Genomic DNA, 16430 nt, shown 5'->3' on the forward strand with positions numbered 1-16430 from the left:
TTCTCTGCACCACAAAGAGAGCTGCTATAAATATTTTAGAACATGTATGTTCTTTCTCTTTTCCCCTAATCACGTTGGGAGACAGATTTAATAGCGGTATTGCTGGTTCAAAGGGTATACACAATTTTATACCTCTTTGGGCAAAATTCCAGATAGCTCTCCAAAATGGATGAATCATTTTACAGTTGCACCATCAGTGTATTAATATCCCAATTTTTCCACAACCCTTCCAACATTTGTCATTTTCCCCTTCTATTATTTTAGTCAATTTGATAGGTGTGAGATATTTCAACTCTTTAAATTTGCATTTCTCTAATCAATAACGAATTAGAGCATTTTTATATGACTATATATAGTTTTGATTTCTTCATAGAAAAACTGGCCATTCATATCATTTGACCACGTATCAACTGGGGAATGACTCATAATCTTATAAATTTGACGAAGTTCTCTATATGTTTGAGATATAAGACTTTTATCCAAGAAACTGTCTCTAAAATTTTTCCCCAACTTTCTGCTCTCCTTCTGATCTTGGCTATACTGGTTTTATTTGTACAAAATTTTTTTAATTCAATTTAATCAAAATTATCCATTTTTATCTCACAATGCTTTCTCTTTTTTATTCACAAATTCTTCTATTGATAAGTCTAATAGATGAGTTCCATGTTGTTGTTTTTACTTATATCTTCCTTCATATCTAGGCCATGTATGCATTTTGACCTTATCTTCATAAATGAGGTAAGATATTTATCTACATCCAATTTCTGCCAGAAGGCACTCCAATTTTCCCAACATCTTTTTGCCAAATAGTATATTCTTATTGCAAAAACTTAAATCTTTACTTTTGTCAAACACAGGGTCACTAAATCATTTACTACTATATATTGTAGGTTTCTTCTGTTCCGTTGATCTACCTTTCAGTATCAGTAATAGATACTTTTGATAATTACTGCCTTATAATATAGCTGAAGATCTGGGACTGCTAAACCCCCTTCCTTTACATTTTTTTTCATTAATTCCTTTCATATTCTTGACCTTTTGTTTTTCCAAATGAACTCTGTTATTATTTTTTCTAGCTCAATAACTTTTTTGGCAATTTAATTGGGATCAAATTGAATAAGTAGATTAGGTAGAATTGTCATTTTTGTTGGTTCTGCCCATCCATGAATAATTAATTTTCTTCAATATTTAAATCTGATTTTTTCACATAAAACGTGTTTTAAAAATTATGTTTATATAGTTCCTGGGTTTGTCTTGGCAGATGTAGTCCCAGACTTTTTATATGGTTTATAGTTATTTTAAATGGGGTACTTCTTACTATCTCTTCTTTTTTTTTAGTGATATACAGAAATGCTGATGATTTGTGTGGGTTTATTTTGTATCCTGCTACTTTACTGAAATTATTAGTTGTTCCAACTAACTTTTTAGTTGAGTCTCTAGGGTTTTCTAAATATATCATTATATCATCTGCAAAGAGAGATATTTTATTACTTTATTAGCCATTCTGCATCTTCAATTTCTTTTTTATTGCTATTGCTAGCATTTCTAATATAAAATTGAATAACATTCATGATAATGGGCATCCTTGTTTCCCTGTCAATCTTACTGGAAAGGCTTCTAGCGTATCCCCATTACAAATGATGTTTGCTGATGGTTTTAGGTAGATGCTTCTTATCATTTTTAGGGAAAATTCATTTATGCCTATGCTTTTGAGTGTTTTCCCCCACTTAATAGTATTTTATTTTTTTCCAATTACATGTAAAGATAGTTTTTAATATTTTGAGTTCCAATTTTTTTTCTCCCTCCTTCCCCTTCCCCAGCAATGGGGCAGGAGGGGGGAGGGAGCAAGCAATGGCAAACAATCTTATATAGGCTATGCCTGTACAATAATATTAAACATATTTCCACATTAGTCATGTTGTGAAAGAATAATCAGAACAAAAGGGGAAAACCTGAGAAAGAAAACAACATAAGAGAAATAGTATGCTTTGATCTACGTTCAGACCCAACAGTTCTTTCTCTGGATATGGATAGCATTTTCTATCATGAGTCTTTTAGAATTATCTTAGATCGTTGCTGAGAAGAGGTAAGTCTATCAAAGTTGATCATTGCATAATGTTGCTGTTACTGTGGACAAAGTTCTCTTGGTTCTGCTCACTTCACTCAGGACCAGTTCATCTAAGTCTTTCCAGGTTTTTCTGAAATCCACCTGCTCATCACTTCTTATGGAACAATAATATTCCATTACATTCATATACTACAACTTGTTCAGCCATTTCCAATTGATGCACATCCCCTCAATTTCTAATTCTTGGCCACCACAAAAAGAGCTGCTATAAATATTTTTGTACATGCGAGTCTTTCCCCTCCCACTTTTTATGATCTCTTTGGGATACCGATATAGTAGCGGTTTTGCTGGATCAAAGGGTATGCACAGTTTTATATCCCTTTGAGCATAGTTACAAATTGCTCTCCAGAAACGCTGGATCAGTTCACAACTCCATCAACAATGCATTAGTGTTCCAATTTTCCCATGTTTCCTCCAACATTTGTCATTTTCCTGTTTTGGCATATTAAACAATCTGATAGGTGTGATGTGTACCTCAGAATTGTTTTGATTTGCATTTCTCTAATCAATAGTGATTTAGAGCATTTTTCATATGACTATAGATAGCTTTAATTTCTGCATCTGAAAATTACCTGTTTATATCCTTTTATTATTATTATTTTTAATTTATTTAATATATTTACTTTTCAGCATTTATTTTCACAAAAGTTTGAATTACAAAGTTTTCCCCATTTCTACCCTCCCCCCACTCCAAGATGGCATACATTTTGGTTGCCCTGTTCCCCAGTCAGCCCTCCCATCTGTCACCCCACTCCCCTCCCATCCCTCTTTCCCTTCTTCTCTTGTAGGGCAAGATAAATTTCTATGCTCCATTGCCTGTGTATGTTATTTCCTAGTTGCATGAGAAAACTTTTCTTTTTTGTTGTTGTTGTTTTTGAATGTCTGTTTTTAAAATTTTGAGTTCCAAATTCTCTCCCCTCTCCCCTCCCCACCCACCCTCCCTAAGAAGGCAAGCAATTCAACATAGGCCATATGCATATCATTACGTAAAACCCTTCCACAATACTCATGTTGTGAAAGATTAACTATGTTTTGATCCTTCCTAACCTATCCCCCTTTATTGAATTTTCTCCCTTGACTCTGTCCCTTTTCAAAAGTGTTTGTTTTTTATTACATCCTCCCCATGTCTGCCTTCCCTTCTATCATCCCCCCTTTTTTATCTTCTTCCTCCTTCTTTCCTGTGGGGTAAGATACCCAATTGAGTGTGTATGGTATTCCCTCCTCAGGTCAAATCCAATGACAGCAAGATTTACTCATTCCCCCTCACCTGCTACCTCTTCCCTTCCTACAGAACCACTGTTTCTTGCCACTTTTATGTGAGATAATTTACCCCATTCTATCTCTCCCTTTCTCCCTCTCTCAATATATTCCTCTCTTATCCCTTAAATTGATTTTATTTTTTTAGATATCATCTCTTCATATTCAACTCACCCTGTGCCCTTTGTGTGTATATATACATATACACACATATATATATACATATATACCTACACATATACATACATAGACACACACATTTGTATATACATGTATACACACACACACATATATACACACACACACACATATATATGTGTATATATATATACATATATATATATACACATATATATATGTATACATATATATATAGACATATATATATATATATATATGCATATTCCTTTCAGCTACTATGATATTCAGGTCTCATGAATCATACACATCATCTTTCTATGTAGGAATGTAAACAAAACAGTTCAACTTTAGTCAGTCCCTTATGATTTCTCTTTCTTGTTTACCTTTTCATGTTTCTCTTGATTCTTGTGTTTGAAAGTCAAATTTTCTATTCAGCTCTGGTCTTTTCACTGAGGAAGCTTGAAAGTCCTCTATTTTATTGAAAATCCACATTTTGCCTTGGAGCATGATACTCAGTTTTGCTGGGTAGGTGATTCTTGGTTTTAATCCTAGCTCCATTGACCTCCGGAATATCATATTCCAAGCCCTTTGGTCCCTTAATGTGGAAGCTGCCAGATCCTGTGTTATCCTGATTGTTTTTCTACAATATGCAAATTGTTTCTTTCTAGCTGCTTGCAGTATTTTCTCCTTGACCTGGGAGCTCTGGAATTTGGCAACAATGTTCCTAGGAGTTTTCTTTTTGGGATCTATTTGAGGAGGTGATCTGTGGATTCTTTCAATTTCTAATTTACTCTCTCGCTCTAGAATATCAGGGCAATTCCTCTTGATAATTTCTTGAAAGATGATATCTAGGCTCTTTTTTGGATCATGGCTTTCAGGTAGTCCAATAATTTTTAAATTATCTCTCCTGGATCTATTTTCCAGGTCAGTGGTTTTTCCAATGAGACATTTCACATTGTCTTCCATTTTTTCATTCCTTTGGTTCTGTTTTATAATATCTTGATTTCTCATAAAGTCACTAGCTTCCACTTGCTCCAATCTAATTTTGAAGGTAGTATTTTCTTCAGTGGTCTTTTGGAGCTCCTTTTCCATTTGGCTAATTCTGCCTTTCAAGGCATTCTTCTCCTCATTGACTTTTTGGAGCTCTTTTGCCATTTGAGTTAGTCTATTTTTTAAAGTGTTGTTTTCTTCAATATTTTTTTCAGTATTTTTTGGGTCTCCTTTAGCAAGTCATTGACTTGTTTTTCATGGTTTTCTTGCATCATTCTCATTTCTCTTCCCAATTTTTCCTCTACTTCTCTAACTTGCTTTTCCAACTCCTTTTTGAGCTCTTCCATGGCCTGAGACCAGTTCATGTTTTTCCTGGAGGCCTTTGGTGTAGGCTCTTGCACTTTGTTGACTTCTTCAGGCCATATGTTTTGGTCTTCTTTGTCACCAAAGAAAGATTCCAAAGTCCGAGATTGAATCTGGGTGCATTTTCACTGCCTGGCCATATTCCCAGCCAACTTACTTGACCCTTGAGTTTTTCAGTGGGGTATGACTGCTTGTAGAGCAAAGAGTACTTTGTTCTAAGCTTGAGGGGATGTGCCATTGATTTCAGAGGTATTTCTATATAGCTAGCTCTGCCACCCCAGCACTCTTCCTTCCTCAAGAACCACCAACCCGGACCTGACGCAAATCTTCAGCAGGCTCTTCACTCCTGCTTTGATCTGCCACTTAATTCCTCCCACCACGTGGGCCTGGGGCTGGAAGTAACTGCAGCTGTAGTTCTGTAGCTGCACCTCACCCACTGCCCCTGGGGCAGTGGCCGAACCTCGAACTCTGTCCCCCCGCAACTTTTCCCACTAATCTTCTCTGTTGTCTTTGGTGTTTGTGGGTTGAGATGTCTGGTAACTGCCACAGCTCACTGATTCAGGGTGCTAGGGCCTGTTCTGCCTGGCTCCTGGTCTGGCTGGTCCTGCCGCCTCCCACGCTGAGCTCTACTCCCCTCCACTCCGTGTGCGATAGACCTCATCCAGCAACCATCCAGGCTGTCCTGGGTTGGATCCCTGCTTGCCTCTGGTATTTTGTGGGTTCTGCAGTTCTAGAATTTGTTCAGAGCCATTTTTTTATAGGTTTTTGGAGGGACATGGTGGGGAGCTTACGCAAGTCCCTGCTTTCCAGCTGCCATCTTGGCTCCACCCCTGGAAGTCCTACCTGTTTATATTCTATGACCATTTATCAATTGGAGGATGACCTGTATTATTATAAATTTGACTCAATTCTCTACATATTTGAGAAGTGATGCCTTTATCAGAAACACTGGCAGTAAAATTTGTTTCCCAGCTTTCTGCTTTTCTTCTAATCTTGGTTGCATTGGCTTTGTTTCTGGAAAAATAAACTTTTCAATTTATTGTAATCAAAATCATCCATTTTACACTTCATAATGTTCTCTATGTCTTGTTTCGTCATAAATTCTTCCCTTCTCCATAGATCTGACAGATAAACTGTTCCTTGTTCTCCTAATTTGCTTATGGTATGCTTTATGTCAAAAATCATGTACCCATTTTGACCTTATCTTGGTATACAGTGTAAAATGTTGGTCTATGCCTAGTTTCTACCATAGTATTTTCCAGTTTTTCCAGCATTTTTTGTCAAATAGTGGGATATTATCCCAGAAGCTAGAATATTTAGGTTTATCAAACAGTAGATTACTATCATCGTTGACTACTGTGGTTTGTGTACCTAACCTATTCCACTGATCCACCACTGTATTTCTTAGGCAGCACCAAATAGGTTTTATGATTGCTGCTTTATAATGTAGTTTTAGATCTAGTATGGCTAGGGCACTTTCCTTTGCATTTTTTCTCATTAATTCCCTTGATATTCCTGACTTTTTGTTCTTCCAGACGATTTTTGTTATTTTTTTTTTCTAGAAGTATAAAGTATTTTTTGGTAGTTTGATGGGTATGGCACTCAATAAGTAAGTCAAATTAGGTGGAATTGCTTTTGTCATGTTAGTTTTTTTTGGTCGAAAGCTTTTTCCGTATCTATTGATGTAATCACATGATTTTCGTTACTTTTTTGATTGATGTGATCAATTAGGTTAATAGTTTTCCTTATGTTAAACTATCCCTGCATTCATGGTATAAGTTCCACTTGGTCATCATGTATAATCTTTGTAATGCATTGTTGTAATCTCCTGGGTAGTAGTTTCTTTAGAATTTTGCATTCATATTCATTATTGGAATTGGTCTATACTTTTCTTTCTATATTTTTGCTCTTCCTGGTTTAGATATTAGCACCATATTTGTTTCATAAAAAGAGTTTGTTAGAACTCCTTTGCTTGTTATTCCAAATAACTTATTTAATATTGGAATTAATTGATCTTTAAATGTGTTGTAGAATCTATTCCTAAATCCATCTGGTTCTTATGACTTTTTCCTCATTTACAGCCTGTTCAATTTCTTTTTCTAAAATAGGCTCATTTAGATATTCTATTTCCTCTTCTAATTATCTAGGAAGCTTATGTTTTTCTAAATATTCTTCCATTTCACTGAAATTATTAATTTATTGGCATTCAATTGGACAACATAACTCCTAATAATTGCTTTGATTTTATCTTCATTAGATATATACTTGATCTCATTTTTGATGCCAGTAATTTGGTTTCCTTTCCTTTTTTAATTATGTTAACTAATGGTTTATATATTTTAATATTTGTTTATAAAACCAACTTCTGGTTTTAGTTGTTAATTCAATAATTTTCTTATATTCAATTTTATTAATCTCATTTTTAATTTTTAAGATTTCTGATTTGGTGTTTAATTGGGGATTCTTAATTTGGTCTTTTTCTACTTTTTTAAAATTGCATACCCAAACCATTGGTATGCTCTTTCTTTATTTTATTGATATAAACATTTATAGATATAAATTTTCCTCTGATTGCTGTTTTTGCTGCATATACCATAAGTTTTGATATGTTGTTTCATTATTATCATTATCTTTAATAAAATTATTTATTGCTTATATGACTTGTCCTTTAACCCACTCATAAATTAAGATTAGGTTATTTAGTATGGAATTAATTTTAATATATGATTCTATGGTCCTTCATTAAACATATTTATTGCATTATGATCTGAAAAGGATGAATTTAATAGTTCTCCTTTTCTGTATTTAATTATAGTTTTAATGCCATAATGTAAGGTCAGTTTTTGTAAAGGTAGCATGTACTGCTGAGCAAAAGGGTATATTCTTTTCTATACTCATTCAATTCTCTCCATATGTCTATCATATCAAGCTTATCTAAGATTCTATTAATCTGCTTGACTTCTTTCTCATTTATTTTTTTGGGTTAGGTTTATCTAGCTCTGACAGGGGAAGATTGAAGTCCCTACTATTATAATTTTTAAAATCTATTTCCATCTGTATTTCATTTTACTTTTCCTTTAAAAATTTAGATGCTACAGCATTTGATGTACATAAGTTTAATATTGATATCACTTCATTATCTGTGGTACCTTTTATCATAATGTGTTTTCCATCTTTATCTCTTTTAATTAAATCTATTTTTAGTTTTAACTTTGTCTGAGATCATGATTGTTATCCCTGCTTTTACTACATCAGCTGAAGCAGAAATAAATTCTATTCCTTCCCTTTATTTTTATTCTATGTGTATATCTCATTTTCAAATGTTTTTCTTGTCAACAACATATTGTCAGATTTTGGTTTTTATTCCACTCTGCTATCCATTTCCATTCTATGGGTAAATTTACCCATTCACATTCAAAGTTATAGTTATTAGTTGTACATTTCCTTCCATCCTATTTTTAAGCACTGTTTACTCTTCCCTCCCTCTCTTTTCACACCAACTCTCCTCAAAAGGCTAATTGACTTCTAACCACTCCCTCCCGATTTAATCCTCCCTTATCCTCACCTTTTACCTTCCGATTCCTTAATCTACTCACCTGTATAGATAGATAGATAGATAGATATACATATATATCTATTTAGATATACATATCTATATATGTATATAAATGATATACAATTATATATAATATATACATATTATATATGTAATTTATATACTGGGGCTACTTCGAATCCTTGTTTAGTTAATTACTGAATGTTAGCATCGGATGGGACCTCAGAAATTATTCAATGCAAATTTTTTTCAAGTGAAATGTAAGGAAAAGAGTCCTAGAGAGGTAAAGTGACTTTCCCAGATGATCTTGGGTCACAGTTAGTGGCAGAGGCTCGATTATAACCTACTTTTTTTTTCCACCATGTTATATGTTTGTGGCCCACATTTCTTGATTTCTGCAGAGTTGTGGAAGATCTAATACAGCCATTAAACAAAGGAAATTCACAAAATTTTGCTGCTTTACTACAAGGTAAGCGTGAAGAAAATTCAGTCTTGACTGAGATTTAAAAATACTTGGTAAAAACAGGCACTAAATATGTTTTTGAAAGCCATATCCTCGACATAGTTGTTATAACAAGTTTTAATGCAGGCCCCTACTTTAGGGCGTGTTTCAAAACAGCATGTATGTATATTTTGGGTGGAGGAAGCAGCCTGGTATTTAAGTCATTCATTGTCTTGGAGTCACATTATTGGACTCTGAAATGCATTTGACAAAGGTGGACCACAACTATCCAATCTATAAGCTCAAAGAAATAGAATCATTATTTTGAAACGTCTGATTGAAAATTCTTGTTTTTCTATTTCTAATCAGTACTGTAACCTAACTTAGTCTTACATATCTTAAAATCTAATCTCAAAATGTCTGAACAAATGCTGGCATATAAATGTAATAGAGTATTATTATTCTATAAAAAGGGATGAATATGAAGAATTCAGATTTGTATGAACTGATATAGAGGATGTAAGTAGACCAAGGAGAGCAATATACATAATGACTGTAATAATGTAGTCATTTCAGTAAAATGACACTTCTTGATGGCAGGGATTGTCTCACATTTGAACTGCTATCCTCAGAGATTAGCACAGTGCCTGACATACTAGATCTTCAAAAATCCTGCTGACTGATTGATAATAAATATTTAGCGAGAAGCACACTAAAAGGAAAGATAAACTTTAAGTCACTGGAATGACTAATCTTCTTTCCAGAGAACAACTAATGAGGCATGCCTCCTTCCTCTTAGCAGAGAGGTGGGAGACTATGGAAACAGAAAGCTGTAAAGACTTTACACTAGGCCACTGGATCTACTGGTTTTACCTAACTATTTTTCATTATTTTAAAGGAAGAATCAATACTGGGGGTGATCGAGGGAGGTAGGGATATAGCTGGAAATTACTACAGAGTAAGAAAAAAATACCAATAATGGTCTTTAAATAAGTAGATAAAACATTTATTTTGTAGTAAGTGCATTTTCTGAAGCAACAATGTCTTAAATGTTTCCCCTAAATCTCTATTTTGAAAAAGAGGAGACTCTCAGGATAGCTTTTGAGGAAAAGGACACATACAAACAAGGAACCATTTCCTTTTGGTATGCAATTACCTCCTTGATAATCAACCATAAGAGTTATGTACCACATAGTGCACAGAAATAAATGAATTGCAAGCACAGCTGGTTAGTGACAACACATGGAAATGGAAAAAAAAAGTGCCTTGTATTGGATCATAAACACTCTTTAAGCTTTCTATAAAGATCTGGATCCATAGAGTATGAAGAAACTTGGTCCATCCTCAACTCACTCTCACTCACCCCATATATCCTATCTTGAGTCTTGTCACCCTAACAACAACTTGTATTAATTTAGGGCTTTGTAGTTAGCCAAGCACTTTATGGATATTATTTTATTTTATCCTCACAACAACCTTGGAAGATAGTTGCCATTATTATCCCTTTTTGCCAGATAATGAAACTAAGGAAGATAGAAGTTAAGTGATTTGCCCAGGGTCACATAGTAAATGCCTGTGGTCAAATTTGAACTTAGGTCTTTATAACATATTCAGCTTTCTATCCACTGTACCACCTAGCTGCCTTTAATTTTTACCTTTATAATATCCCTCATATACATCCCTTCTCTCCACTTATACTTCTGGGACAATTGTAATAGCATCCTATCAGATCTCCCTGTCTCGAATTTCTTCACAATTCAATTCTTTTTCCACATAACTGCCAAAGTGCACAGGACTTATGATATCACTCCCTCACTCGATATACTTTACATAGCTCCCCATAGGATAAAATATAAACTCCTCAGACATTTAAATTCCTTTACCACCATTCTACCTTTCCAGCTTTATCACATATTATTCACCTTCACATGGCACCATAGTCTAGCCAAACTATTACTTGTAGTGACTTTCCTCCATGCCTGGAATGCACTCCATCCTCACTCCTGCCTCTTAGAACCTGTAGCTTCCTTTGGTGCTCAGCATAAATGCCATCTTACACATGAAGAATTTCCTGATCTCTCCAGCTACTAGTGCCTCCTTCGCACAAATTATCTAGTATTTATTGTGTATATGCCTATGTATTTCTATATTGTATTTCCCAATTAGACTGTTAGCTCTTTGAAGGCAAGGCTTATTTCATTTTTGTCTTTATATGCCTACTGTCTAGCACAGTACCTGGAATGTAGTAGGGTTATTGATCAAAATGGTCTAGTCATTCAACTATATTCAATAAATAACTCTCAAATAAAAAATTATTGGTTTATTGAGGGGTAATTGATCTGTTTCTCCTGAATATTCCCCTATAATTAGTACAGACTAATGTTTCCATGGGTATAGACTCATGGTGAGGGAGCTCACTCTATCAATGAAGAATGTTAACTACAACTTATAGTCTTAGAATTTATTTAGGAATACTGGAAGAAGACACGATTTGTTCAGAGTCACACAGCTGGCAGGTATCTGAGGTAAGACTTGAACCCAGATCTTCCTGACTATAAGCTATTTCTCAGAAGCAAGCATATAGTACATATACATCCATACATATACATCCATAGGTATATATTTTTATAAATACTACTTGTTTGATTAATGTGCTTAATTTATTTTTATATTTTAACTTGAATTTTCTTTTTATTAAACATAAAATTAGTAGGATTAAAATATAATTCCATGTTAATTGGGTTTTGACATAATTCTAAGTTAAATGGAAGCTTTCATTGTTAAGAAATACATTTACTTAGAGCAAAGAGGCAGATAGCATGCTTGCTTCATCATAGGTCCTCTGGAATTGTCCTTGGTCATTGCTTTGATCATAGTTCTTAAGTCTTTCAAACTTTTACAATGTTGTTACTGTAAATTGTACTTCTGGTAGAATCCATATTTTCTTATTAATTTGTTTATAAAATATCTAAAAGAGTGCTATTTAGTGAAGACACCTTTCTGCTACCTGCTTGGGAGGTTTCTCTTCCAAATTTTCTATCTAAGCTTGGCTTCCTCTTCCTGACAGTTATATTCCTAGACAGCCTCCTGCTGTTGCATAGCCTATGAAAATGTAAGTTAATTTTAATATTAGTTATTATTAATGGATGAAATGTAATTAGGAAGGTAGAGATGATACATAGAGTTGCCTGAGCAATAATTTAATGTGAAGGAAAATGTCCAATAAAAGGGGTCTTTTTAAAAAAATGGGAATACTACAACAAAAACTACCGGATAACTCAATTTTAAGTAGAGCTGATATTTTATAGTTGAGTATTTCAAATATGTTAAGAGACTATTTGAGAAAGAGTATGCTATGATGGATAGAGAGTTGGCTTCAGAGTCAGGAAAGCCTGGGTTCAAGTCTAACCTATGATGAATACTGGCTATGTGACCTTAGGTCACTTATTGTCTCAATGCCCCCAGGCAGCAATGCTCTAAGAGGAATGGTAGAGGAAGTTACAAGAGTTCCCTACAAAAATCAAATCACAGACCCAGACCAAAAATACAAGAATCTCTTTACTCTCAATATACCCAATTTCACCCACTGGTGAAAGAAGGGCAGCACAAAATGCTGAGTGTTCAGGTATTTCCCCACATGACAACAAAACCAAGCTCTCGAGGACCACTGGCAGAATGTATGAGAGTTATCATTTTTCTCCTAAATGTCTTCCAAGTCCCTCTTACCCCAACCCTTGACATTCAGAGAGGCTGAAGAATAGTATGTAAAACTTACAACTAAATTGATATATATGCAGTAAAACAATTAAAGTGTGCATTGTTTGCTCAGTTCCTCACTGTCTAGAATTCTCCTCCTCCTCTTTCCCTCTCCTTATTCCTACCCATACTCATTCTCTCCCTCCCCTCCCCCCTTCTTCCTCTTTGTCAGCTGCCTTTCTACCCTGGGGAAACCCTGAGATTCCACTCTTCTGATTGGTGACTCCTTCCCTGGGACCATTATTTCAGGAAAGTCCCAGCCATGCATTACCTACTCACACTATAATTCATGCTGTGTCCTACGTCTTCCCCAGCCCCTTGCTAATCTTAGCATTCTTGTTCTCTCTCTCTCTCTCTCTCAATCTCTCTCTCTCTCTCTCTCTCTCTCTCTCTCTGTCTCTGTCTCTCTCCCCTCCCCCTTCCCCTCTTCTGAAGGGTTCACTCTAAGTATCATCAATTTTATCATTGTGAGTACACCCTCCAATGACCCAGATTTCAACAATTTAGTAAAAGGTCTTTAAGAGTTTCTATTGCCAAAAAATTCCTCATATTATAATCAACCTAGCGCTAAGCCTATCAGAATTTAGACAGGCTGACACTCATACAGTAGGCATACCATCAGACCCATATTTGAAGTCCTCCCAGCTTAGCAGTACAATCACTGCCTCTATTCTGTTGGCATAGCCTCTGAGAATCCAGAGTCCTCTCTCACCTCATCATGCTAGGGCTTCAGAGAGGATGTGAGTGGAGGCTGAGTACTAAACATCACTGAAAATTGAGATTCCTGGTAATCCTGCATGTGGCACTTGAAGATTTTAAGAGATTTTCTACCTGGAAGTTTTATAGTTTTACACACAGACACACACACAGACACAGACACACACATATCTAATAAGAGATTTGCAGAATCAATATCTCCCCTTCTAATCACTTTTTTTTTTCCATTTTTCCATTTCCATTTTCACTTTCTCTTTGCACCTTGTCTGCTTACTTAAACAGATATAGGTGTCTAATAGCCAGGAAACAAGTGACCAAAAGACAATGTGCTAATACTCTAGTAGAATACTATGCCCATTTAAGTTCTCTCTTACTACATTTCTATGCTAGCATTTCCATATAAAACTGCATCTACAATGGCTAAGTATAGGGTCCAGACTTGTGATTTCATCAATACAAGGAATTCTCCAACGAGAAAATTCCTCTTACTAATGAAAGTCAGCACCTTTACTGTGACTTAGAGGCTTAGAGAGTTGCCTAAAGCACCTAGAGCTTAAGGGACTTGTCCAGGGTCACACTGCCTGTATGAATCAGATGTGGGAACTGAGCTCAGTCTTCCTGGTTCCTGAAGAGAGCTCTCTATCCACAATATCATGTTTTCTCTCACATATATGTTAATAGTACAGATGTGCATACTTGGATGGATTCTGAAGTCATTTGAAATTCTTAAAGGTATAACAATAACCGGCATTCATATTGTATCTTATGGTTTGTAAAGTGCTTTACATAAACTAGCTCATTTAATTCTCATAACAACCTATGAATTAAATACTAGTAATTATTCCACATCTCAATTTGACATTCATTAGATGAAGAAATGTAGGCTCAGTGTGGTTAAGTAATTTTCCCAAAGTCACATAATTAGTGGATGTTGGAGGCAGAGTTCAAAAGCAAGTCTCTCCTGACTCCAAGTCCAGTATTCTTTTCACTTCCCCACGTTCTCCTCTTCTCTTCTAAGTACCTATTCAGTGCCTGGGTTTAGTCAAAGGAGTAGGTAAAAATGTTGGTTTCATCTTCTTGTACACAGTGTAAAAAAAAAAAAAAAACTCCATTCTGCCTTGTTTGTTCAGCAGCTCTTGAGAAGAGTTCTCAAACTAAAGCTGAGCATTTGAATTGGTCCCACATGGGAAATGCAGATTCTTAGCCCACTGGAGAGCTCTCAAATTAAGACCTGCCATGAATGGCCCTCCCAATTCCCTTAAGATCAACTGACTGTCTAGCAAAAGCCATTTTCATGCAATTTAGGATGAAGCTAAATGATATAAACCATTCCCACACACATACATGCCTACTCACCTATTTGTACTTTTAAATTCAAGTTGGAATGAGAATAACCTACCTGACACAAGAATAATAAGCATCTTGCCCTTGGTATCCAGGAGACTGTGGAAAAATTTCAGAGTAGCTGGGATATCTTTTACATAATACAGCATCTAGAAATAAGAAAAAGGAAAACTGTGAAAACAAAGTGATCAGACTGTAACAACCGACAGTCTCTCTTTTCATTTCTTGGAACAAAATGTTCTCTATAGAGCTTGGTTTCTAAGGTGCACATAGATTTTGTTCAAGAAAAGGGCAATGGGGGAGGTTCTGAATGTTGCCCAGGAACTGGGAGTATTAGACAAAAGGAAATTTTCAAGATAGGGAGGCACTTGCTATTCAACTTGAGGCAAAATTTTTCCAGGCCACCAAAGCCCTTATATGCCTTCAGCAAGGTAGATACTGATTAACATTTATATTGTGTATATAGCACATACATAGTGTTTTTGCATACTACGTCATTTGAATCTCACAATATTATATCTGCTCCCCCTTCCTGCCCCCCACCTTTTTTTTTTAGACTAGATCTTCCTACCTTCCTACTAGGTCTTCAGACTGGAAGTGCAGTGACTACCCACAGGCTGATCTGAATACTGATAATTAGTGCAGAACCTAACCTGATCCATTTTTTCTGACCTGGGCTAGATCTTATCTCCTTAGATAACCTGTTGATCCTCTGCTCCTAGAGTCTCTCCATCCTGATGCCAGCCATAGTGCAGACATCCTCTTGGCTTTAGTCTTACTATAGTTTTAGCATTCCTGTACTCCAGCGATCCACCCACTTTAGCCTTGCAGCAGCTGGAATTGTAGGTATGTGCCACTGCATCCACTATCTGTATTTTATAGACAAGGAAACTGAGGCAGGATGCTACTATGATACAGAGGCAGCTAGGTGACATAGTAGATTGGAGTAGTGGACCTAGAGTCAGGACATCTTAAGTTCAAATTCAACTTCAGACACCTGTGAACTACGTGACCTAGGTAGTCACTCAGCCTCCAGTTAAGGGATTCCATCTGCCTCGATAGCACCTGTATCCTAAGGTTGTTGTAAGGATAAAATGAGATATTTGTAAAGCAGTAAACTGCTTTGCAAATCTTAAAGTGCTATAGAAATACTAGTAGTGGTGGTAGGAAGAAGAGGAAAAATAATAATAGGGAGAGGAGGATGAGGAGGAGGAAGAGTTAGAGGAGAGGAATAGTAGTGGTACAAGCAGGAACAATAGGAGGAATAGGATGAGGACTAGTAGTAGTTGTAGTAGTAGTGGCGCTGGACTTAGAGTCAGAGAATCTGGGTTCAAATGAAGAGCTTTCCACTTACTGTCCAGTAATGATCAAAGCAAGTGAACTCTGCTGGCCTTCCTCATTTGTGAAGCTAGAGGATTAAACTAGATAACTTCAAATGAATACAGAGGACTAGGATCCTAGACAAAGAGAATTTAAGTGACTTTCCATGATCCAGCTCATCCTCTGAACCCAAGTTTTCCTGACTCCAAATGTCACACTCTCATCTCTGTACCACACAACTTCTCAGATATCGGTAGAGCAGCCAAGCATAGGGAGCCTATTCCATGTTTTTTTTTTTTCTGTCTTTTAAAAGTCGTAGTATTTCTACAAGAAAATGGCGCCAACACAATAAAATCAGGTTCCATTTCATGGAACACTGCTTCAAAATTAAGCCCTTTGCACTGGCTCGACTGTTT

General features: G+C 35.8%; 1 protein-coding gene across 1 annotated transcript in view; it reads right to left on the minus strand.

Annotated features, from left to right (window-relative positions):
* HNMT (histamine N-methyltransferase) overlaps positions 1-16430 on the minus strand; it is a 53796-nt gene that overhangs the window by 10708 nt on the left and 26658 nt on the right. Inside the window, exon 5 of the mRNA XM_036744399.1 lies at positions 14750-14843. Coding sequence (XP_036600294.1) covers positions 14750-14843 — 94 coding nt within the window. The remainder of the gene's footprint in view (positions 1-14749; positions 14844-16430) is intronic.

This window comes from Trichosurus vulpecula, chromosome 2 (assembly GCF_011100635.1).
Source record: "Trichosurus vulpecula isolate mTriVul1 chromosome 2, mTriVul1.pri, whole genome shotgun sequence".
In the NCBI taxonomy this organism is placed as follows: Eukaryota; Metazoa; Chordata; class Mammalia; order Diprotodontia; family Phalangeridae; genus Trichosurus; species Trichosurus vulpecula.